The 26,676-nt window shown below is 44.9% G+C and overlaps 1 protein-coding gene across 5 annotated transcripts in view; it reads right to left on the reverse strand.

Annotated features, from left to right (window-relative positions):
- LOC140714042 (leucine-rich repeat-containing protein 49) overlaps positions 1–26,676 on the reverse strand; it is a 168,631-nt gene that overhangs the window by 65,832 nt on the left and 76,123 nt on the right. For all 5 annotated transcript variants that reach the window (XM_073024713.1, XM_073024714.1, XM_073024715.1 and 2 more), the window contains 3 exons: positions 19,778–19,925; positions 18,852–18,935; positions 3,111–3,292 (listed from right to left, as the gene is read on the reverse strand). In XM_073024713.1, coding sequence (XP_072880814.1) covers positions 3,111–3,292; positions 18,852–18,935; positions 19,778–19,925 — 414 coding nt within the window. The remainder of the gene's footprint in view (positions 1–3,110; positions 3,293–18,851; positions 18,936–19,777; positions 19,926–26,676) is intronic.

Here is a 26,676-nt window from a genome sequence, read left to right on the forward strand (position 1 = left end):
AGGGAAGAGGGGGATGGAGGGGGGAAGGGAGGGGAAGGTTGATGTGGGCAGGAAGCTGCAGTTCCTGGAGATGGTGCTAACCATACTTTGACCAGACATCATACTATGGTCCACCGAAGACAAGAAAATCATTCTGTTGGAGCTCACAGTACCCATGGGAGGAAGGATGCAAGGAGGCTCAGGAGAGGAATTAACATCTAGAGTGTTCGGATTAATTGACCAATTTCACAATCCATCAAAATGTATTATTGCCATACACAGTGCACATCAGCAAATAATCTTTTCTGTGTAAATTTTCTTTATATTTATGCAAACGTACAAGACTTCAACCAAAATTAAAATCAATTCTGATGTCTTCAAAGCAACAATTCTCAACAAAGGGCACTGAATATGTTTTTATGCTACAGCATCAAGCAATCACTAAAGTTGCCTTGATCTAAGTGACATGGAAAGTAACAGCTACTCATTCTGTGTCAGAAGAAAAACTAACATCAATAACCTATCCCTCCCCCCAAGTATAAGTTATTTAACTACTGTTCCGTCATTCAATGCAATCGTGACACACTCATGTCCTTTAATATATTTTGATAAGCATGTATCTATCAAGGTCAGATTTAATGACCAACTCACTCTAAACTGTCCTTTTGTCAAAGACTGACTTCTACGATAACAACTGTCATTTATATACCAGTTTAATACACCAAAAAATCCCAATGCACTTCACAGTAACTTTGTCAAATAAAGGGGACACCAAATAACAAGATTTTTGGCTAGGTGACTGAAAATTTGATCAAAGACGTAGATCTTGAGGATTCTCCTTCATCACGCAAAGAAATCAAGGGATATAGGGAGGGAATTTCAGAATTTAGGGTAATGGTACATCAATTAACGATGAAGCAAAAAGGTTTCTTACAGGAATGTATACCCAGTGGCCACTTTATTAGGAACACCTGTACACTTGCTTGTTAATGCAAATATCTAATCAGCCAATCATGCACAGCAGCTCAATACATAAACACATGCAGGCATGGTCAAGAGGTTCAGCTGTTGTTCAGAACAAACATCAGAATGGGAAAATATTCTCAAAGTGACTGACCATCGAATGATTGTTCGTTCCTGACAGAGTGGTTTGAGTATCTCACAAACTGCTGATCTCCTGAGATTTTCATGCACACAGTCTCTAGAGTCTACAGAGAATGGTGCAAAATTCATAAATTATCCAGTGAGCGCCAGTTCTGTGGCCAAAAATGCCTTGTTAATGTCAGCATCTCTAAATGCACAACATAGCAAACCTTGAAGTGGACGGGCACAGCAGCAAAAGACCATGAACATACAAAAATACCTCCTGGACCTCAAAGTGGCCACTAAGTGTAGAAGAATTGGTAGTCATTGTGTTGCTGTTTGTATATATTTCAATGTAGTTTCTCAATCTTCACATTCATTCCTTTATACTTTACTTGCATTTAAGATCCAGGTTTCTGACTGATCTAATCACTTTCAATTTGTTGATAAAATTAAGTCATGCTATATTTACATCATCTTTCTTCTTGCCAGCTTGTCTTCTTTACTTCCTTCTTCTTAGACCATCCCTCTGGACTGCTGTTCCCAAAAGGAACCTTAATGTTCATATCCTCCATTTAAACCTCCTAAGTACACATTACTAAGTCTTACACAGTCTGTCGTCTCACTGGATCTTCAATACACTAACATAATCTAAAACATAACTCTTCTGTGCACCCTACAAATTCATCTGATACTTGATTTGACCCAGCCTGACGATAGTTCATGATTATTGCACAGCTCTTGTTACATGCACCTCAAATTTCCTGATTTGTATTCTGCCCTCTTTTACGTTTGAAGGTGTACATACAACTTCGAAAGTACTACTTCCTGATTTATATTATGTTCTGTTTTAGTTTGAGAGTAGACTTACTACTTCAACTGTGTTATTTCTTTGCTCCACCTTGTTACGAAGGATGAACAACTCTGATGGGCAGAAGGGTGCAGAGTCGCCCATGCCCCCCCCCCCTTTTGGAGAATCGCAAATCGCTACTGTTTCGATGCTGTTATCAAGGAAGTAAGAGAGACAAAGGAAATCTGCCAGGGCAGTTGTTATTGATAACAGCTCATGAAAGTTAATGAGAAAGAGACACACAGCTAAGAGTTACCCAGGGTGGATCGGCTCCTACTAACAAAAGAAGAGCGGAACCATTGATTACTGCTATTGTCTTTTGGGGGGATTGTGTACTTGGTACTGTTCTATTCATTGAAACCCCTCAGGGGGCAACCAGAGTGGGCTGGTTTGATGGGTTACATCATCCCAACCTGATTGACACCTGAGACCCCGTGAGTGGGGATAAAAGTGAGGTCTGGGGTAACACCCCTCAGACGCACCAGGAGGAACGCTAGTGAGCATCAGAACCCCCACAAGACAGGGTGGGAGACCGGAGACCGAACGAAGGGTCGGTAAATTTTAACTCACAGTGTTTTGTAGCGAGACCGGTGGGGGCTTGTGTGTGTGTCCACCCTTGCCTGGGTGACGAGTCCACCACGGAAGAACGGTCTAGCTAAAGGACGGAGGGGTCATACATGAATGGCCACAACAACAACAATGCATCGACGGATCAAAATCGTAAAGGAAGGTTGGCAAGATAATAGCTGTTACTGTTCACACGTTTTCTCTCTCCCTCTCCAACAATTGCAACACATCGACAAACAACTACCGCAGCCTGCATGAACTGAACTGAACTTTATATTTCCATCTGACAATTCATTATCCCCTAGACAACGATAGAGCTTGTTTCATTAGTGATTATTATTATACCCACACTTTTAGGTTTAGTATTGCTAACGTATATTCTCTGTATATTCGCATTGATATTATTTTGTATATTTTTGCTAATAAATATTGTTGAAAATAGTATCACCAGACTCCAACGGACACTTCTATCTTTGCTGGTAAGACACCCAGTTACGGGGTACTTAACAACCTAAACCAATTCTACTACATAATTTCCTAAACTATGATCCTTCCCCTGTCCTGTTTAATCGCAGAGATACACCACTCCTTCACTGACCCCAAATCAAAGATTCTCCTCAGAAGAAATTACCTTGATTCATGCTGCCACAATTCATGTTCACACTCGTTGAGATGACACGGCTTGTGAATATTGATATTACTGGCGGTGCAAGGAGGCTTCACTTGTGCTGGCTGTGTATCCTTCGCTGTGGCGATGGACTGCTGCATCTCCCACTGTCTGGCAGCATTACTGATAGCCAAGCGCCGTTTCTCCTGTTAAGAGGAACAAACATTTAATACTTCCAGTTCAGATTGTGGGTGGCTCCATAAGGTTGTCATAGCAGGGATGGTGGGCATGAGCTCCCACTACCAATTAAATGCTCCCTATGGCACAAGTCTCAAATAGCCTTTGTCAACCAATCCAGGTCCTGGCCTTCACTTAGCTACGAAGTCTGGTGGAACCATTTCTGACAGGGTAAAAGACAAAGGCATTAAAACCGAATGCACCAGGTAGATGGGCCTCATCAGCTGTGGTTGGCAGCTCATCTAGGAGAAGGAAACCTCAGCTGCTTTTCCGCTACATCAACTCATGAGGAAGGCTTCAGGAGTAAAGCTTGAGGAAAAGTCTGGTGCTGAAGTTCCTAAGGCAGTGCTATCTTCAGTTCCTGCTGACTGGCAATGCTACTGGTGCCAAACTGTTCTCTGCTGTTCCTTTGGATTCATCATTTTTGTGGCGAGGGATAGCCTGCTGCATGGGTAACAGCTTGATCTCCATATCATACTGCCCTGGCTTGCGAATTAACTTCGACATACAGCCAGGATGCAACATCCATGGTTGAACCCGACCAATAAATAAGATTATGGTTTTGAGCACTGAAGCAAAATCAGAAAGCTTCTGAATCTGATGAACGCCCATTAGCATGGAGTTGGGGGAGGAGTGGCTGTTACAAAGAGAAAAGGGGGAGCAGTGATAATCCTGCAGACAAGTTGTAGGGAGACAGGAAAGTGGTTAGACGTTTCCACATTGGTGTAGACAGGACCAATATGTTTGGGGGGGGGGGGGTGGGAGAAGAGAGAATTTGCAAGTGTTGTTGAAGAAGGATTAAGGTGTTGTGGCAGGAAAAAAGGACTCTGAGGATAGAACCAGAAGGGAGATAAGATGACCTTGAAATAGAAGAAATGAATTCAGTGAAGGGTGAAGTTCTATTTGGAAAAGCAAAGTAAACAAAGAAGGTAATATGCAGTGCAAAAATTGAGGTCACAGAAAACAGAGTACAGCGAGAAGGAACAGAGTGGAAAATCATAGGAGTGCACAGGTGAATTGAATCAGAGAGGAAAAATGATACAGTAAAATTAAAGACTATTATTGGTGCAGTGAGGAACGATATTGGCTCAGAAGTTCAGACCTTGAATCAGTCTGGGTGGAGTTAAGAACTAGCAAGGAGCAAGTTATTGATGAAAGTAACAATTAACACATTTAAGCAATAAACAGAGTTTAAATCAAGAACTAATGGGCGATATAAGGAGGGTACTATAATAATCATGTGTGGTTTTTAACTTCCACAGAGGTTGGACAAATCAAGTTGCAAAGGAAAACCACAGACAAACTCATAGGGCATATTCAGATAGTTTATTGGAGCAATACATTGAAGAACTAACCACAAACCAAGGCTTTTAAATCTGGTAACTGTAATGAGCAGAATTATTACACTCATAATGGATTCAAGTAAAGAGTGATCATAACTTAGTGGAATTTCAAATTCAGTTTGAGGCTGAGAAACCTGGGCCTAAAAATAGAGTTACACACTTAAATAAAAGGAATTAAACTGTTAGCAGGAAACAAATGGCCAAAATGGATTGAAGAAATAGATTAAAGAATAAACCAACAGATTCAAAGTGGCAAATATTAAAGCAGATATTGCATAAATATTTCAGATATTGTGTAACTATACCACAGTCAAGGGTAACAGCCAGAACAACTGAAACCTCTGCACAGCCAGTAAGTTACAATCGCAGTGATCATAATATGATGGAAATCATCCACAGTTTGAGGGAGAAGCTGAAGTCAGATGTATCAGTATTATAGTGGCATCGGAGAGGAGCTGGCTAAAGATGATTGGAAGGGGACACTAGCAGGGATAATGGCAGAACAGCAATGGCTTGAGCTTCTGTGAAGAATTTGGAAGGTGCAGGATAGATGTCTGGATCTGTTGCTCAGAAGAGAAAGGGGTGAAGTAGTGTTAGGGGAACAGAAAGGAGATTTGGTGCACGCGAACCAGATTCCCAAATGGTTGTTGCCTCCTGGGTGCCAGGGTCAGATTGGGTCCAGAGCAGTTTTAAGTGGGAGAGTGAGCAGCCAGAGGCCATGGTTCATGTTGGGACCGACAACACAGGTAGGTGGAGTGACGGCATTCTGCAAAGTGAGTTCAGGGAGTTAGAAGCTAAGTTAAAGAACAGAGCCTCCAGGGTTGTAATCTCAGATTGCTACCCATGCCACATGCTGGTGAGGCCAGAAAAAGGACAATCATGCAGTTTAACTCTGGTTAAGGAGATGGTGCAGGAGAGAGGCTTTTTGGATCATTGGGAAGTGGGACCTGTACAGAAGGGACGGCTTGCACCTGAACCAGAGGGGGACTAAACTACAGTTGCTTGCAGGGTAATGCAAACCAGAATGCCAAAATAGATAGTGGAGTGGCTGTGGAGACAGATGTTGTTAAGACCCCAGACAAAGTCAGGAATTGGAAGGTTCAGCAGGGTGGGACTAATGTGCTGAGCCGCATAACTTTCAACACAAGGAGGTTTGTAGGAAAGGCACATGTGCTCAGTTCATGGATCAGCACGTGGAATTATGACATTGAAGCCAATAGTGAGACTCGGTTACAGAAGAGGCAGGACTGGCAGCTCAAAGTTCTGGGGTTTCCTGTTTTAGATGTGATAGAGTGGGAGGGATTAAGGGGGAAGGGTGACATTAGTAGCCAAGGAAAATGTCATGGCAGTGCTTAGTCATGACAACTATGGATAGAACTGAGGAAGAAGGAAAGTATGACCAAGTTAAAGGGGTTATATTATAGATCATCCAGCAGTCCGCAGGATTTAGAGGAGCAAATTTGTAGAGAGATCACTGACTGTTGCAAGAAACATAAGGTGATTTTAACTTTCACATATTGACTGTGAATCCCATACTGTAAAAGGACTGGATGGAAAAGAGTTTGTCAAATGTGTTCAGGAATGTTTTTTTAATCAGTGCAGAGAAGTCCCAACTAGAGAGAGTGCAATACTAGATCTCCCATTAGGGAATGAGACAGGGCAGATGACAGAAGTTTGTGTAGGAAACACTTTGTATCTAGTAATCATAATGCCATTAGTTTCAAGGTAATTATGGAAAAGGGTACATCTAGTCCTTGGGTTGAGATTCTAAATTGGAGAAAGGCCAATTTTGATGGCGTCAGAGAGGATGTGGCAAGTGTGAATTGGGACTGTTTGTTTTCTGACAAAGGAGTACTTGGTAAGTGGGAGGTCTCTGAAAGTGAACTTTTGAGAGTATAGAATTTCAATGTTTCTGTCAGAATAAAAAGGCAAAAATAACAGGTTCAGGGAAACTTGGTTTCCAAGAGATATTGAGACCCCAGTTTAAAAAAAGGAGGTGCATAACAGGTATAAGCAGATAGAAATAAATGAGATATTTGAGGAGTACAAGAAATGCAAGAGAACACTTCAGAAGGAAATCAGGAGGGCCAAAAGGCATGAGATTGCTCTAATGGACAAGGTGAAGGAGAATCCTTAGGGTTTCTACAAATAGGTTAAGAGCAAAAGGATAGCAAGGGAAAAATTGGTCCTCTGGAAGATCAGAGTGGTAATCTGCATGGAGATGAAAGAGATGGGGGAGACATAAAATGGATTTTTTGCATATCTATTTACTCAGGAGACGGACACAGAATCTATAGAAGTGAGGCAAAGCAGCAAGGTTTTGGACCCTGCACAGATTACAGAGGAGGAGGTGTTTGCTGTCTTGAGGGAAATCAGAGTGGATAGATCCCCAGGGCCTGACAAGATGTTCCCTCAGACCCCGTGACAGGTTAATTCAGAAATTACAGGATCTGTAGCAGAGATACTGAAATCATCCTTCGTGACAGGTGAGGTACCATAGGATTGGACGGTAGCTAATGTTATTCAGTTGTTTAAGAAAGGCTCTCAGAATAAGCCAGGAAATTATAGGCCAGTGAGCCTGACATCAGTAGTGGGTAAGTTATTGGAAGGTATTCTAAGGTATTCTAAGGGACTGACTTTATGAGTATTTGGATAGACAGGGACTGATTAGAGATAGTCAACTTGGCTTTGTACATGGTAGGTCATGTCTAATCAATATTATAAAGGGTTTTTGAGGAAGTTACCAGGAAAATTGATGAAGGCAAGGTAGTGGATGTTGTCTAAATGGACTTCAGCAAGTCCTTTGACAAGGTATCACATAGCAGGTTGGTCAAGAAGGTTCAGTCACTTGGCATTTAAGATGAGGCAGTAAATTGGTTAAGACATTGGCTTTGCAGGAGAAAACAGAGAGTGGAAGCAGATGGCTGCCTCTATGACTGGAGGTCTGTGACTAGTGGTGTGCCGCATGGATTGGTGCTGAGTCCATTATTGTTTGTCATCTATATTAACGATATGGATGATAATGTGTTTAACTGGATCAGCAAATTTGCAGCTGACACCAAGATTGGAGGTGTAGTGGACAGTGAGAAAGACTAGGAAAGCTTGCAGCGGGATCCTGACCAGCTAAAAAAATGAGCTGAAAAATGGCAGATGGAATTTAATGCAGACAAGAGTGAGGTGTTGCACTTTGGGAGGACCAGCCAGGGTGGGTCTTAAGCGGTGAGCGATAAGGCACAGAGGATTACTGTAGAACAGAGTGATCTGTGAATACAGGTCCATAATTCCTTGAAAGTGGCATCACAAGTAGATAGGGTCATGAAGAATTTTTTTGGTACACTGGCCTTCATAAATCAATATATTGAGTATATGAGTTGGGATGTTATGTTTAAATTATGAGGTCATGGGTTATGAGAGAAAGATGAAATGTTTAAGGGAAATTTCTTTTCTCCGAGGGTAGTGAGAGTATGGAATGAACTGCCAGCTCAAGTGGTGGATACGGGTTTGATTTCAACATTTAAGTAACATTTGGATAGTTACATGGACGGAGGGCTATGATCTGTTGCAGGTTAATGGAACTAGGCAAATTAATAGTTTGGCATGAACTAGATGGGCAGAAGGGCGTGTTTCTATGCTGTAGTGTTCTATGACTGTGACAAGTCATGTTCCACAGGCGGCAGAGTTGGGACCTCTTCTTTTTGCATTACTTGACGGAATTGATTGCTTTTTTGGCCAATTTTGCAGATGATAAAAAGGTAGGTGGAGGGGCAAGTAGTTTGAAGAAGCAGGAAGTTGGCAGAAAGACTTAGCCAAAATAGTAAAATAGCCAAAGAAGTGGCAAATGGAATAGACTGTAGGCCATGAACTTTGGCAGAAGGAATAAAGGCAAAGACTATTTTCTAAATGGGATGAAATTTCAAAAATCAGAAATTCAACTTCAGTTCAAAAATTTATTATCAAGGTACATTTATGTCACAAAATACAATCCTGAGATTCATTTTCTTGTGGGCGTACTTAGTAAATCCAAGAAACATAAAAAAATCAATGAAAGACTGGACCCAAAAGGACAGACAGACAAGCAATGTGCAAAAGACAACGAACTGTGCAAATACAAATGAAGAAAAAGGAATAATAATAATAATAAATAAACAATAAATATCAAGAACATGAGATGAAGAGTCCTTGAAAGTTTGTCACAAATTGTGGGAACAGTTTAGTGACGGGGCAAGAGAAGTTATCCCCTCTGGTTCAACAGCCTAATGGTTAAGGGATTAGAACTTTTCTTAAACCTGGAGTGTAGGTCCTGTACCTTCTTCCTGTTGGCAGCAGTGAGAAGACAGCATGGTCTGGTGGCGGAAGTCCTTGATGATAGACTTTCTCATGTCTTGATGATGGATGATGTTTTCCATTTACAGCGCTCAGTGTAGATTTGCTCAATGGTGGAGAGAGCTTTACCCATGATAAAGTGGGCCATATCCCCATCTTTTTGTAGGACCAATGGTCTCAACTCCATTCAATCCCCCTTTGCTCAGTCCCTACAACTGTGACATGTTACATGTTCCCGACCTCACCAATTTTCAACTCCCTGGCCCTGACAGTCTTATTTTCACTATGGTGGTCCAGAACCTTTCCCCCATCAAGAAGGTCTTAAATCCGTCCGCTTCTTTCTCAACAAAAGAACAAACCAGTTCCCCTCCATCATCACCCTCCTCTATATGGCAGAAATGGTTCTCAACCACAACAAATTCTCCTTCACCTCCTCCAACTTTCTCCAGGCTACCCACTTGGTCCCCAGCTATGCCTGCCTTTTGTTGTCCATGTTCCAAGCCTTCACTGGTAATGCTCCCTAATTCTTCTCCCACTACACTGACAAATAAATTGGTCTGCTTCATGCACCCATTCATCATCTTTGCCTCTAGCTTCCAGTTTGCCCTTAAATTCATTTGGTTCATGTCTGACACCCCCCTCCCCTTTCTCGATCTCTCTGTCTGCATTTCTGGAGAAAAACTGTCTACCGACATTTTTTGTAAACTTAGCAATATCGACAGCTATCTTAACTACCCACCCTGTCATCAGTAAAAATGCTATTCCCTTTTCTCAGTTCCTTCATCTCTGCTGCATCTGTTCCCAGGATGTGGGTTTCCTTTCCACAACATCAGAGATGTCCTCCTATTCAATGAATGAGGTTTTCCTCCACCACTGAATCATTCACATCTCTTATTTTACCCGGACATCTGCACTCACCCCATCTTTCCACTGCCTTTAACAGGGGTACGAGTTCCTCGTCCTTACTTACCACCCATGAGTCTCCTCATCCAACACATCACTCTCTGCAACTTCCACCATCTTCAACACAATCCTACCACCAAGTACATCTTTACTTCCCGCCCCCCCCCCCCCCCCCACACCCAGCATCACTCTCCGCTTTCTACAGGGATTCCTCCCTTTGTGATTTCCTTGTTCAGCTGTCCCTCCTGGCACTTACCACAGCAAGCAGTCAAAGTGTGACACCTCTTTCCTCACCTCCATTCAGGGACCCAAACAGTCCTTTCAGGTGAGACAAAACTTCGCCTGAGAACCTGGTTATTGTATGTGGTGCTTCCATTGTTTTTGCCACAATGGGAGCATTAGTGAGACCTGTCGTGAAATGGAAGACCGGTTTGTCAAGTACCTCTGACCCATCCACCAAATGTGGAATTTCCCAGTGGCCAACCATCTTGATTTCTATTCTATTCCTGTTCCAACATGTTGGTCCATGGGCTCCTCTTTTGCCATGATGAGGCCACTCTGAGGGTGGAGGAGCAGCACCTCATTTTCCTTTTGGATAGCCTCCAAACTGATGGCATGAATATTGATTTCTCCTTCCAGTAAAAAAATCTCCCCTCCCCTTCTCTATTCTTCTATTCCCCACTTTGGCTTCTTACCCCTTTTCTTTTGCCTATCACTCCTTCCTGGTGCCCATCCTACTTCCCTTTCACCCACGGTCCACTCCCTCTCCTATCAGATTCCTTTCTCTCCAGCCCTTTACCTTTCCCACCCACCTGGCTTCACCTATCACATTTTACCTGTCCTCCTTCCCCTCTTCCCACATTTTTACTGTTCCCTTCCATTCATGAAGAAGAGTCTCAGGTCAAAATGTCGACTGTTTCCATGCATGTTGCCTGACCAGCTCAGTTCCTCCAGCATTTTGTCTGTGTTGCTTTGGATTTCCACTTACAGAATCTCGTGTTTACTTTTTGTAGGATTTTCTATTCAAGAGCATTAGTGTTTCCATATCACGCCATGATGCAATCAGACAATATCTACACTTTCCACCACACAGAGATGTTGATTTATCACCACCTTTAATTTGGCCAATAACAGTGGTGGTGTTGGCAAATTTGAATATGAGCTGTGTTTAGCCTCACAGTCATAAGTACAAAGTGAGTTGAGTAGCAGGCTAAGCACATAGCCTTGTTATACACAAGGCTGTGCTGATGAAAATTGTGGAGGAGATATTGCCAATTCTAACTGACTGGGGTCCGAAAGTGAGGACACTGAGGATCCAATTGCACAAGTAGGTATTGCAGCCAAGATTTTGAAGCTTACTCATTAATTTTGAGAAGATGACAGTGTGGAATGCCGAGCTGTAGTCGATGAAAAGCATTCTGATGTATGCATCTTTGTTGTCTAGATGTTCCAGAGGTTGACTGCAAAGCCAATGAGATGGCATCTGCTGTTAACGGTAGGCAAAATGGAGCAGATGTAAGTCCCATCTCAGGTAGGATATGATACGTTTCATCATCAACCTCTTAAAGCACTTTATTACAGTGGATGTAACTATTATTGGACGGTAGTCATTGAGGCAGGTTACTATGTTCTTCTTCGGCACTGGTATAATTGAAGTCTGCTTGAAGCAGGTGAGTACCTCAGTCTGCTGAAGTGAGAGTTTAAAGATCTCAGTGAATACTCCAGCCAGTTGATTAGTACAGCTCTTTAGTACTTGGCCAGGATGGGCCAGATGCTTTCTGTGGGCTCACCCTCTGAAAGGATGGTCTCACATTGGTTTAAGAGACTGAAATCACAGGATCATCAAGAGCTGAGGGAGTTTGTGAAGGTTCCTCCATGTTTTGACTGTCGAAGTATGTGTAGAAAGCATTGAGCTCACCTGGGAGCAAAGCCTCGTTGTCACCTATGTCGCTTGGTTTCACTTTGTAACAGGTAATGGCATTTAAGCCTGCCACAGCTGTCAAAGGGACTTGGGAGTCTTCATTCACGATTTCTTAAAGGTTACCTTGCAGGTTGGGTTGCTGGTCAAATACAATGTTAACATTCATTTTGAGAGCACAAGAATATAAGAGCAAGAATGTTATGCTGAGGCTTTATAAGACATTGGTCAGACTGTACTTGAAATATTGTGAGCAGTTATGGGCCCCTTATCTAAGAAAAGATGTGCAGGCATTGGAGAGGGTCCAGGAGGTTCACAAATGATTCTGGGAATGAAAGGGTTAATGTTTGAGGAGCATTTGATAGCGCTGGGCCTGTACTTGTTGGAGTTCAGAAGAGGGGGGGGGGGGGGGTGAAATTTCACTGAAACCTGTTGAATATTGAAAGGCCAAGATAGAGTGGATATGGAGAGTATGTTTTCTATAGTGGGGGAGTCAAGGACCAGAGGGCACAGCCTCAGAACAAAGGGATGTCCACTTTGAAAAGAGATGAGGAAGAAGTTCTTTAGCCAGAGGGTGGTTAACCTGTGGAATTCATTGCCACAGACTATGGAGCCTAAGGTCATTGGATATATTTAAAGCGGAGATTTGATAGGTTCTTGATTAGTCAGGGCATTAAAAGTTATGGGGAGAGGGCAGGAAAATCGGGTTGAAAAGGATAATACATCAGCCGTGATGGAATGGCTGAGCAGACTTGATGGACTGAATGGCCTAAATCTGCTCCATTGTTTTACGGTCCTATAGCGCAAATCTCATCATTTCAGAGAGTAGGAAAAGGCCAAAATCCCCCAGGGAGCTTTCTGCTGATGAGTGAATGTGCTGGTGCCATTTTCGTGGTGCATGCGCATATGGCACAGGAATTTAACAAAGATACTACTTGAGAGAAAAAGCAAACAGAATTTCAAAAATTAGTCAGAGGACAGGGAAAATTTTTAGTATTCAGTAAAGGATAACTTAAAAAGAGAAGATAAAGTATTAGTGAAAACGAACAAGTAAGTAAAAATGGAAAAACTTTGATGAGTACAGTATATAAAGAGTAGCTAAAGCAACATTTGTGTCTTACAGAATGAGTTAGAGAATTAATAATGGGAAGAAATAGCAAAGAATATAAAATAATTATTTTGCATTGTTCTTCATGATGAAAGACATTGAAAAAACAGTAATTATTTATAATCAAGAGGCTATAACGAGGTAGGAACAAAGCCAACTCGTCACTGGAGATAAAGGCAATCTAATAGGACTAAAGACCAATAAGTTCCCAGGACCCAATGTCCTAGATCCTAGGATCTCAAAGGAGGTGGTCCCTAAAATAAAATATTGTGGGTGCATTGGTTGTAACTCTGAAGAACCAGAACTAGAATTGGGGCCTCAATTATCTACTATCTCTATTAATGGCTTGGATCAGCACATGAAATTATGAATGAGCATGTTGTTGTCAAGTTCACTGATGATGCAAAGATAGATGGATTTGAGAAAGACAGAAAGACTACACGAAGGAATAAAGCACATTTAGCTGACAACATCATATTTAGGTCAACAGCAAGAGGATTAGTTTTACTGATTTAGCATTTTCCATCTATTACAAATTGTTGTTTGGCTGAACTTGTCTGGTTTGGGTCCCTATACTCTCGGATTCAGTTATACAGGATGCAGCCAAAATTCTCAGTACGAGAAGACTTGAGAGAAAAGGCAGATAGATCAGCCATGATCTTATTGAATGGCAGAACAGGCTCGATGGGCCGGATGGTCTACTCCTGCTCCTATTTCTTATGTTCTTATGATGAGGATAGTAGATATATGAAACGAACTGCTAGAAGAGACAGTAGAGGCAAATACAATTGCATGTTTAAAGATGTTTGGACAAGCACATGGATAGGGAAGGCTTAAAATAGTGATCGCCAACCCGTCGATTGCGATCGACTGGTTGATCTTTGAGACTTTCCCAGTAGATCCCGAAAATAATGAAAAATAAATACATGAATTCTGTTGAGAGATTGTTTCCGGGTTGCGGGGTTTTAGTTCCATTATTTCTGCCCGGTGCGTATGTGTAGCTCCCCTGTCACGCACTACACAGTGTACTTCAGTGGTTCCCAACCACCGGGCCACAAGGAAACGATGATTTGGCGATATGAAATGATATGAGTCAGCTGCACCTTTCCTCATTCCCTGTCACGCCCACTGTTGAACTTGAATGCAGAAGAGGTCATCAGTCGCCTAAACGCAGTGACACCCTCGCGCCAGGGTTGGCCTTGGGTAACCGGCTGCCTCACACGGCCGGCGGGAAGTGCCGTTGCTACTGGCTTGGAGCGCGGACAGATGGGTGCTGCCTCGAAACCTGTTTAGCACACCAAATGTTCGTGGGGAACCCGATGCTAAAATATTCACAGACGACCTCAGGGTTTCATAAGTAGCAGAGTAGCTACCTCGCTGTGATCTACTGAAACAAACTTTTGTCGGCCAATCGCACTTCTCACTCGGTCGCTCTCCCCAGACTGCGACCGCCGCGGCCCTGGGACGGGGACCTCCAGCCCTTACTTTGTCCTCTCACCCCACCCACGACCAGCCGCACCTGGCCAAGGCGTCTGGCAGCGGGTGGGCGGGAGGCTGGAGTTCAGGCCCGGAGGCTGTCTAATGAGACAATGAAACCCTCAAAACTGCTTTGGCACCTTGAGTCCAATTATCCTGCACTTATAAAGACAAACCCATTGAGTTTTTAGAGCGGAAAAAACGTGAGCAAGCGGGACAGAAGCTAAGGGCTGAGAGCCACATAAACTAAATTGCGGAATAGACTGGACATAAGGAACCTGCTATGAGTATCACTATATTCCGGTCGTGTTTAACACCCCCGCCCCCCCCACCACCCGTCGGCCAGTCTGCAAGAATATTGTCAATATGATACCGGTACGTGGTGCAAAAAAGGGTGGCAACCCCTGGTGTACACATATTATTTCTACGTCCGGGTTGCGGGGTTTTACTTCCGGTCTTTTCTGCCCAGTGCGCATGCGTGTGACTAAACAATTTTTAACTCCATGAATATCTGAGAACAATTCCACCCTATCCAATCTCTCCTTAAAATTAAAGCCCTCCATTCCAGGCAACATCCTGTGAGTCTTTTCCACACTCTCTCTACTGCCACCAGAATGTGGTGACCAGAACTGCATACAATATTCCAACTGTGGCCTAACTAATTTCATGCACAGCAGCAGCAACATGATGTCCCAGCTCGTATATTCATTCCTCAGATTGGCTGTTCAGAAAGGAACATAATTCTCCAGCTGAGGCCTAACTAGTATTCTGTAAAGGTTTTGCCTTTCCTTGCTTTACCACACTGTGTTTTACTTAAAGCTGTGTTAACACCACACACAAAATTCTGGAGGAATTCAGCTGGTCAGGCAGCATTCTTGAAAATGAATAGACAGTCTGTGGCGACCCACTTCCCAGCGCACTCAAACCGGCTCACAAAGTGGCGCATGCCGGTATTGAGGCTGGTCCCAAAGAGGGCGCCAAGCCTGCTTCACAAGCAAGGGGAAAAGCCTGCGCGCGGGACGGGACTGTGAATACTTTAAAGCAAGGCCACGAAGTTTGAATAAACCTCTTTCGCAACTGCAGCTCACCGACTACATGTTGTTATTTCAGCGCTGCGTGTAGCACACCGCTACAAGTCAATGTTTTGGGCTGAGACCCTTCATCAGGACTGGGGAGAAGGGGGAAAGAAGCCAGAATAAGAAGGTGGGATGAGGGGGGATGAACTAAGAAGTTTACTTCATGAAGTAAGAACATTAACAGATTTTTTGATAAAGGTCAACTGTCAAACTTTCCTTCTTGTGAAACAATGCAGTGAGACTTTGTCCCACTGAATCTCTATGCAAATACAGATGCTGCTTGGTGCTTTTCCCGTTTGATGTTATTGGTCTAATATCTCAGCAATATTTAACAATCACTTGTTAGCCATCCATTGAAGGAGCATTGTAGTGATGGATACTTTAGCTTACATTGAAGCCTGTAGAATGTGGGGTAGAAGATATACACGTCATTTCCAGCAGAAGAAATTTAAGAGAAACTGCTTTTTTTTAAGCTTCCGACCATGTCTGCCAACTCTCCAGGGAATTTTGCAGGGCTGCAAGGGACAAAGTTTCAATTTCAAAGACTTCAGTCATGTGAAATTTAAATTAATGTCACATACTACTACTCTATTTTATCTCAACAGTTAAAGAAATAGCGTTGATACAGTACAAACTCAACTGGGCAATAAATCCCTTCTAGGAACCAAATCTATGCAAATGGATTTCAAAAACATTTCTATTCACTCAGCATCACTCATCTTGTTCTTTTAGGTTTCTCAAAACTGGCAAGAAATCTGGAGGCCTGCAGTTCATTTATTTTAAAGCTCAGGGCTTCTACTGTAAGTGATTAATACAAAACACACTGGAATGACTGCCCTGGAATCATGATCTGCTTAAACTGAAACCAAAGCCAAACTGTGGTCCTGTAAAATACCTGGGTCAGGAAGCATCTTCAAGCACTGTGAATGTTTCAGGTTGCTGATCTCTGTTAGAACCATGTCAGCCTGAATGGCATAGTTTTGCCTGCATTTTCAGTTTGATTTCTCATTTGCTGGTTTGTTTCATTAACTGCTTTGCAAAATATTAATCACTGCCTACACATGGAGAGTATGTTTCCAATAGACTAGGATGGTGTTCAATGAAAGTATATTCCAGTTACAAGCAAGGACAGTAAGGATGCGGAGAGCCAGCCATGGATAACTAAGGAAATAAAGGAAGGCATCAAACTAAAACCTCGTGCATACAGGCTCGTGACTACCAATAGTTGTGGGAAACTGGAAGATTGGGAAAACTTTAAAAAGCAACAAAGAACCACTAAGTGAGCAATAAAGAAAGGGAAGCTCAATTATGAAAATAAACTTGCACAAAATATAAAAATGGATAGTAAAAGTTTTTATAATTATATAAAGCAAAGAAGGGTGGCTAAAGTGACCACAGGTCCCTTGGAGGACAAGAAGGAGGAATTGATATTGGGTAATGAGGAAATGGCAGAGGCTTTGAATGACTATTCTGTGTCAGTCTTCATGGTGGAGGACACATCTAATATGCCGATGAGAGATGATATGGATGCGATGGGGGGTGAGAACCTCAATACAATAGCTATCACTAAAGAGGTAGTGCTGAGCAAACTTGTGGGCCTGAAGATAGACAAGCCCCTTAGTCCTGATGGAATGTATCCCAGGGTACGAAAAGAAATGGCAGAAGTTATAGCAGAGGCTTTGGTGAAAATTTACCAAAATTCTCTGGACTCTGGTCCTGGCAGATTGGAAGAAGGCAAATGTGACACCACTGTTTAAAAAAGGATGTAGGCAGAAGGCAGGTAACTATAGGCCAGTTAGTTTAACACCCGTAGTTGGGAAAATGCTTGAAGCTATCAATAAAGAAGAAATAGTGAGGCATCTGGAAAGAAATGGATCCATCAGGCAGATGCAGGTCCTGTTTCACAAACTTACTGGAGTTCTTGGAGGATATAATGAGCACAGTGGATAGAGGGGAACAGATGGACGCTATTTATTTGAATTTTCAGAAAGCGTTCGATAAGGTGCCGCATAGAAGATAACGATGAAAAGAGTTGGGGGTGATGTATTAGCATGTATAGAGGATTGGTTAACCAACAGAAAGCTGAGAGTTGGGATACATGGGTGTTACTCTAGTTGGCAATCAGTGGTGAGCGGTGTGCTGCAGGGTTGGTGCTGGGCCGGCAACTGTTCATGATATACATTAATGATCTGGAAGAGGAGACCATGTGTAGTGTATCTAAGTTTGCTGATGACACTAAATTGAGTGGAAAAGCAAATTGTGCAGAAGATACGGAGAGTCTGCAGAGAGATAAAGATAGGTTAAGTGAATGGGCAAGGGTCTGGCAGATGGAGTAAAATGTTGGTAAATGTGAGGTCATCCACTTTGGAAAGAAAAATGGAAGATCAGATTATTATTTAAATGGTAAAAGATTGCAGCATGCTGCTGTGCAGAAAGACTTGGGAGTGCTTGTGCATGAATTGCAAAAGTTTGGCTTGAAGGTATAGCAGGCTATCAAGAAGGTAAATGGAATGTTGGCCTTCATTGCTAGTGAGATTGAATTTAAGAGCAGGGAAGTTATGCTGCAACTGTACAGGACACTGGTGAGGCTGCACCTTGAGTACTGTGTGCATTTCTGGTCTCCTTACTTGAGGAAGGATATACTAGCTTTGGAGGTGTTGCAGAGAAGTTGATTCCAGAATTGAGGGGTTAGACTATGAGGATAGATTGAGTCGTCTGGGACTGCACTTGCTGAAATTTAGAAGAATGAGAGGAGATCTTATAGAAACATATGAAATTATGAAAGGGATCGGTAAGATTGAGACAGGAAAGTTGTTTCCATTGGTAGGTGAGACTAGAACTCGGGGACATAGCCTCAAGATTCAGGAAAGTAAATTTAGGATGGAGTGGTGAATCTGTGGAATTCTCTGGCCAATAGAGGCTACTTTAGTAAATATATTTTAGACAAGGTTGGACAGGTTTTAGGACGGGGGTTTCTAACCTCTTTTATGTCATTAACCAAAGGGTCCATGGACTCTAATTTAGGAACCAGAGGGCACAGCCTCAGTATACCTGGAATTTCTTTAGCCAGAGTGTTGTGAATCTATGGAATTCATTGCCACAGACAGCTGTGGAGGCCAAGTCATTGTGTATATTTAAAGTGGAGGTTGATAGGTTTTTTGATTAATAAGGGTGTCAAAGGTTATGAGAAAAAGGGGCTAGAGGGAAAATAAATCAGTCATGAGCAGACTTGATGGGCCAAATGATCTAATTCTACTCCTAAGTGTTATGGTCTTGCAACTACGCAAGGAACAGAATTCAATGAGAATGCCAGCTCCATCCTGCTCTGACTCTACGGTATATTTGTCAATGCCAAAGCCAGCAAAATCATCAAGACTTCACCTTCAAGATGGCCTGCTTGTGGATTTCACGTTTTTTGTCGTCTTCTTTCCTGGCCATGACCGACGCCATTCGCCTCTCTTCTTCCTACAAAATAATCAAACAAGTTATCAGCCACTGCTTACTATCAACAGCAGCAAGTCAATGAGCTGTTCAAAAATTATAAAAGCATATAATTATGTCATCAGTGTGATGAGACAAAAACACTATTAGAAATAAATACTTGACATACAAAATAAAATTATTAACTGTTTCCATTAATGCTGCTGAATCCATTGACTGCTTCCAGCAGGTTCTTTTTCAACTTCAGATTTTCAGCATCTGTAGTTTATTTGTTTTCAATTATTCTATATTCAGTTCTTTAAGGTTGTCATAGCCAGTGGAGGGAGCACAATAGTGGAGATAAGCTCCCACTACTTACTAAATGCTCCCAATGACATACATCTCAATGACGGACATCTCTGACAAACAAGTCCAACTCCTGGCCTTTGTGTGTGGCTTAGCTACTAAACCTGGTGGAACCGTTTTTACTGACAGAAGATGGGGTAAGGCAGGTTAATGCTGTCGTAAAACCAGTCACTTTGGGCAGATGGGGCTTGTCAGCCATAGTTGGCAGCTCATCTAGAAGTGTGGCACCAGAAGTAATCCAGAAATCACACATTAGAAGTCCTGGTCCTGATCTAGTTAAGCTTAAAATGCACTACAGTCTTGGAGATTGCTGTGCACAGCTGACCGCTTTTCTATATATCGATGCTGTTGTACTTTTTCAGTTTTCACATTTCTGCCAGCTTTGGTATCCCCAATTCAACCAAAGTGGGTCAGTATAACTGAATGTTCAATTCTGGAAGCATTGTTGTGAATTACAAATAGATTGACAACTCATTGACGGTTCCTGGCACACAGATCAACGAGTGCAGCCAGGAACTCACCGTGATTTTCTTCATGTCCAACTGTCGTAGCTGCACCATGTGTCGCAGAATCGTATGCTTGTACCATGACTCCTGAGCTATAGGATTGCCATCCAGGGTGACCTCAGAGAGCGAATAAGAGTCTGCCAGACAAGCAATGTTCTCAAATCTGGATTTTATAAAAACACTCAGTTAGAGAAGCTATTTCCCAAACAGCATTAATTAAGCAGATGGACGGACTAGTGAACTGATTAAAATAAGAAATGCATCAATGGTACAACCATCTCTGAAGGTCAGATACCATCTGAAATACAATTACTAAGCAATGGAAGTACAATTTTTCTGTTGTTACTAAATGCTGATATAAATGTGACAGCCACCCCAGTGTTAATCCTAGTCTACTGTGGTAGTTTGCAAACTGAAGATTCAATCTTATCACTTCTCACGTCCATATTGGAACCAGTGTCTTGCAGATGATTCAAATCAGCATCCAGCAAAGGTGCAACAATGGATCATAGATATGAGAAATTCTGTAAATGCTGGAAATCCGAATCAACAGACAGGTGCAACAGTCGCACAGCTGGTAGTACTGTTGTCGTAGAGCTCCAGCAACTCATTTCAATCCTGACTCCGAAACCACCTTTCTGAATTTAGCACCTTCTCCTCTGTCCATCCTGACCACTGGCACTGTCTGTCATAGAAACATAGAAAACCTACAGCACAATACAGGCCCTTCGGCCCACAAAGTTGTGCCAAACATGTCCCTACCTTAGAAATTACTAGGCTTACCTATAGCCCTCCATTTTTCTAAGCTCTATGTACCTATCCAAAAGTCTCTTAAAAGACTCTATCATATCCGCCTCCACCACTGCTGCCAGCAGCCCATTCCACGTACTCAGCACTCTCTGAGTAAAATACTTACCCCTGACATCTCCTCTGTACCTACTGCCCAGCACCTTAAACCTGAGTCCTCTTGTGGCAACCATTTCAGCCCTGGGAAAAAGCCTCTGACTATCCACATGATCAATGCCTCTCATCATCTTATACACTTCTATCAGGTCACCTCTCATCCTCCATCGCTCCAAGGAGAAAAGGCCAAGTTCACTCAATCTATTGTGGCGGCTCGCCCACTTGGCAAGCGAACCAGCTGATGCACCATCAATAACTCACGCTGAGACTTAGGAAGTGAGATATCGGCTTTTATTGACTGAAGAACAACACTACATCCTGGGAAAATGAGGGAGAGCAGCAGACCACAGTCGCCTTTATACAGGGGTCTGTGGGAGGAGCCACAGGAGCAGTCAGACAGGTATATCTAGTTCACCACACCAGCTCTAGCAGTTGCGGGCGAGTCCTCAGCCAGCAGCAGCCGAGAGGGCTCTGAGTGCAGGGCAGACCTCAGCCCAGAAGCCAACGTCACTTCTGCCCCGCAAAGAGCGGGGGATGCTGGGAGCAGGCACTTAAGTGCATGCTGATTGAAACAGTTCAACCAGACCCTGCTCGACTCAGTGTGTTGTTTTCACTCGCTGCGTATCAGCGCAACTACATTGGTGATCCTGACGGTCCAACGGCATTCGGACCCAGCATGAACGACTCGGCTCTGCAGAATGCAGTTTCCCTTAAACTGCCAACCTTCTGGAACACTCAACTCCTGGTCTGGTTTGAGCAAGCAGAGGCCCAGTTCCAGATCAGGCAAATTGTCTCAGACACCACCAAGTATTACTATGTGGTGGGCGCCCTCGACCAGGAGACAGCAGACCACGTTATTGACTTTCTGCATCAGCCCCCGGCAACGGACAGGTACGAGGCACTCAAGGCCCTGTTAATCCGCACATTTGGCCTCTCTTGCCGTGAATGGTCCACACGGTTACTGCACATGGATGGCCTGGGCGACCGCGCGCCATCAGCCCTGATGAGCGACATGCTAGCACTGGCAGACGGCCATAAGCCTTGCCTCCTTTTTGAACAGATCTTCTTGGAGCAAATGCTTGAAGACATCTGCCTCCTGCTAGCAGATGAAGACTTCGGAGACCCGCGCAGGGTGGCTGCCTGCACGGACGTGCTTTGGAGCACCAAACAAAATGGCGGTACCACCATCAAAATTAATGCTGTGGCATGGCCAAAAGCCCAGCCCTCCCATGCCCCAGCAGTGGAGCAAGTAACACCCACACCAAGGAGTGGCACCACTTCTGAGTCTTGGTGTTTTTATCATCAAAGGTGGGGTTCTGGGGCCCGCCGCTGCCAACTGCCATGCTCATTCTAGGGAAACGTCAGGACCAGCTGTCGCTGATGGTTACGGCGGCTGGTCACCATGATAGCCTCCTCTATGTTTGAGACAAGCACTCCGGGTGCAGATTCCTGGTGGACACAGGGGCGGAAATCAGTGTCCTACCCCCCTCGAGCCACGATACCCGAACTAGAACAGGACCGGAACTTAAGATAGCCAACAGCAGCACCATCCGCACCTATGGCACAAGAACCATCCCCTTACAGTTCGGTTCCAGCCACTTTACATGGACATTTACGCTGGCTGAAGTATCACGGCCATTGATGGGTGCAGACTCCCTCTGCGCGCACTGCTTGCTCGTGGATTTGAAGGGACGTCGACTGGTCGACGCGAAGACGTTCCAGACCTTCTCCCTTGATGAGGCCAGGTTACCGGTCCCGTACCTGGACTCCATCATGTATTCCGACAATGAGTTCGCCAGAGTGTTATCGGAGTTCCCATCTATCATCACGCTGCAGTTTTCCTCAACAGACCCCAAGCACGGCGTGATGCACCACATCCCCACACAGTGACCTCCCCTCTATGTCCAGGCCCGCAGGCTACCGCCCGACAAGATCCGCCTCGCGAAAGAGGATTTCAAGAAGATGGAGGAGATGGGGATTGTGTGGCGTTCCGACAGCTCGTGGGCCTTCCCACTCCATATGGTGCCCAGGTCCGCGAGAGGGTGGAGACCGTGTGGCAAATATAGGAGGCTGAATGATGCCACCACGACCGATCGCTATCCGGTACCGCACATCCAGGATTTTATGGCCAACCTGCATGGGGTGTGCATCTTTTCGAAGACGGTCCTCATTACCCCCGTTGGCCTGTTTAAGTTCCTCAGGATGCCGTTTGGGCTCAAAAACGCGGCGCAGACATTCCAGCGTCTGATGGATGCAGTAGGGCGAGATCTGGACTTTCTGTTCATCTACCTGGATGACATACTTATCGCTAGCAACTCCCGCCAGGGACATCTAGCACATTTACACCTGCTCTGCCGCCGCCTAAGTGACTACGGCCTGGCTATCAACCCCACCAAGTGCCAGTTCAGCCTACCCGCCATCGACTTCTTGGGACACCGGATCAACCGCCATGGAGCTGTGCCTCTGCCGGCAACAGTTGAAGCCATCCGCCAATTCGCCAGACCCAGCACTGTTAAAGGCCTGCAGGAATTTGTTGGGATGGTTAACTTTTACCACCATTTCCTGCCCTCAGTGGCCCAGATCATGCAGCCCCTTTTTGGCTTGATGTCCAGCAAGGCCAAAGAGGTCACCTGGACAGAGGAGGCGACGGCGGCTTTCAAACAAGCCAAGAACATGCTGGCAAACGCCACCTCCTGGTCCACCTGATCGACGTCCCCACTGCCCTCACTGTGGATACCTCCGATGCGGCAGTTGGCAGCGTGCTTGAGCAGCTCATCGAAGGCCAGTGGAAGCCGTTCGCTTTTTTCAGCCGGCACCTTTGACCCCCGGAACTGAAGTACAGCACTTTCGACAGGAGCTGCTGGCCCTGTACCTTGCCATCCGGCACTTCAGGTATTTCCTGGAAGGGAGGGAATTCACAGTCTTCACAGACCACAAGCCCCTCACCTTTGTGTTTGCCAAAGTGTCGGACCCGTGGTCGGGCCGCCAGCAATGCCACCTGTCGCACATCTTGGGAGTTTACAACCACGATTAAGCACATCTCCAGGAAGAGCAACATGGTAGCCGATGTGCTGTCATGCACCTCCGTCCAATCAGGGCACTCTCTGTCTCCGGGGGTGGATTATGTGGCGTTAGCTCAGGCGCAACTACTGGACAGCGAGATTCCGGCGTACCGAACCTCAGTCTCAGGACTCCGCCTCGAAGACATACCCATTGGGCCCGAAGGTCATGAGCTCCTTTGCGAAGCGTCCACCGAGCAACCTCGGCCCATTGTCCTGACCGCTTGGAGGCGCCGTGTTTTTGACGCCTTGCACGGTTTAGCCCACCCTTCCATCCGGGCAACCATCCGGCTGATCGCAGACAGGTTTGTTTGGCACGGTCTACACAAGCAGGTCAGGCACTGGGTCAGGACATGCACGCACTGTCAAACCTCCAAAATCCAGAGGTACATGAGCACCCCACTGCAACCCTACCAGCCAACATGAGGCTGAGGTTTGAACATGTCCACGTGGATATCATCGGCCCACTGCCGGTTTCGAGAGGAGTGAGATACCTGTTCACCATGGTGGACAGGTTCACGAGGTAGCCGGAAGCTATCCCACTTGCTGACATGGCCACGGAGACATGCGCCAAAGCCCTGATTACCACCTGGGTGGCACGGTTCGGACTCCCAGCCCACGTCACTTCAGACAGGGGTGCGCAGTTCACATCGGCTTTGTGGTCTGCACTGGCACAACTCCTTGGAACCCAGCTCCACCGAACGACTGCTTACCACCTGCAGTGCAACGGCCTGGTGGAACGTTTCCACAGGCACCTGAAGTCAGCCCTGATGGCACGCCTCCGAGGGCCAGACTGGGTTGACGAACTCCCTTGGGTGCTGCTCGGCATCCGCACGGCACCCAAGGAGGACCTGGCCGTATCATCGGCTGAACTTGTTTACGGTGCCCTGCTCACAGTTCCCAGTGAGTTTGTGCCAGCACCCTGTGGCCAGGAGGACACACCTACAGCGGTTCTAACTAAACTCTGGGAGCGGCTTGGAACACTTGCCCCAGTCTCGACATCCCATCAGGGAACAACTCCCTCTTTTGTGCCCAAGGACCTACAACAGAGCAAGTATGTTTTTGTTCGCTGAGGTGCGCACAGACCACCCCTGCAGCGACCATACGAAGGACCCTACAAGGTGGTGCGCCATAATGGGAATGACCTGCGTTCTTGACATCGGCGGTCGTGAAGAGACTTTTACCATTGACCGTCTCAAACCGGCGCATCTGGACCTTGAACGCCGGGCTGCGGTGCCACCCCCACGACGACGAAGCCGGCCACCTAAAAGAACTGACAGTGTGCAGGCTGCGGACTCTGCACCTCCTAGCACCGGTTCGGGGGGGGGGGGGGTTTCATGTGGTGGCTCACCCACTCAGCAAGTGAACCGGCTCCAGCAGTTGCGGGCGAGTCTGCAGCCAGCAGCAGCCAAGAGGGCTCTGAGTGCAGGGCAGACGTCACTTCCGCCCCGCAAAGAGTGGGGGATGCTGGGAGTGGGCACTTAAGCGCACTTGATTGAAACAGTAAACAGTTCAACCACACCCTACTCGACTCAGTGTGCTGTTTTCACTGGCTGCATATCAGCGCGACTATACTATTCTCATAAGGTATGCTCCCCAACCCAGGCAACATTCTTGTAAATCTCCTCTGCACCCTTTCTATGGCTTCCACATCCTTCCTGTAGTGAGGCGACCAGAACTGAGCACAGTACTCCAAGTGGGGTCTGACCAGAGTCCTACATAGCTGTCTGAAGCTGGCACCTTCTCCTCTGTCCATCCTGACCTCTGGCACTGCCTGTCTGAATTTAGCACCTTCTCTGTCCATCTTCACCTCTAATACTGCCTGTCTGAAGCCAGCACCATCTCTTCTGTCCATCCTTATCTCTGACACTGCCTGTCCGAAGGTTCTCTTCTGCAGGTTCTGTACCAGTTTCATCCCAGAGTAAGATGTAAGAGGAAAGATTAACTAAAGCTATGGGTAATGTGGATGCCTTAGACAAAGAAAAAAATTATATTGGGGAACAATTGGCAGTACAATTAAACAATTACTTTGTCTATCTTCAACAAAGTCAAAGACAACAGTGGAAATCCAGAACAAATAAAAGAGCCTAAAGATAAATATATTAATATTGAAGAAATTAATAGGACCAGGAGATGATAATTCTCCAGGATGCAATTTGCATCCTGAGGCACTGAGGGAGAAAGTAACATAGATATTAGATGCACTGTTTAGATGCAAGTACATCAGTGCCTCAGAAAGCAGTTCTTCAATCATCAGTGCTTTGGACAACGAAGCTGTGTGTAATCCATACAGGTTTGCCAATTTGACAAATTTTGGTGGAAGAGCAAAGTGTGAAGAAGATTCAGTGAGGGTACATGGGGACGATCCTGAATATTCAGAGAGGGTTCATGGGGATGATCCTGAATATTCAGAGAGGGTTCATGGGGTCAATACTGAAGATTCAGAGAGAGTTTATTCGTTTGACACTGATGATGCAGAGAGGGTTCATGAGGATGATACTGAAGATTCAGAGAGGGGACATGGGGACAAGACTGAAGATTCAGAGAGGGTTCACTAGGACAACACTGAATATTCTGAGAGAGTTTATGGGTTTGACACTGCAGATCCAGAGAGGGCTCATGGGGATGACACTGAAGATTCAGAGAGGGTTCACGGGGATGACACTGAAGATTCAGAGAGGGTTCATGGGGACGACACTGAAATTTCAGAGAGGGTTCATGGGGATGACACTGAATATTGTGACGAGATCTGAAGGATTATTCTAAAGTGGACTGTTCCTTTAACAAGAGAGAAAGGGAGCGAACAGCTTGTGTGCTACTTCAGCAGCAGAGAGAGAGAGAAAGTCTGTGAGTTGCCTTGGAAACTGAAAGGCAGAGCTATATGATGGACAGCTCGTGTTCTGCACTAGGGAGATATATGCAAGGTCAGTCGACTTTTTAATTAGACACACA

The sequence above is a fragment of the Hemitrygon akajei genome, chromosome 21, assembly GCF_048418815.1.
Source record: "Hemitrygon akajei chromosome 21, sHemAka1.3, whole genome shotgun sequence".
Classification (NCBI taxonomy): Eukaryota; Metazoa; Chordata; class Chondrichthyes; order Myliobatiformes; family Dasyatidae; genus Hemitrygon; species Hemitrygon akajei.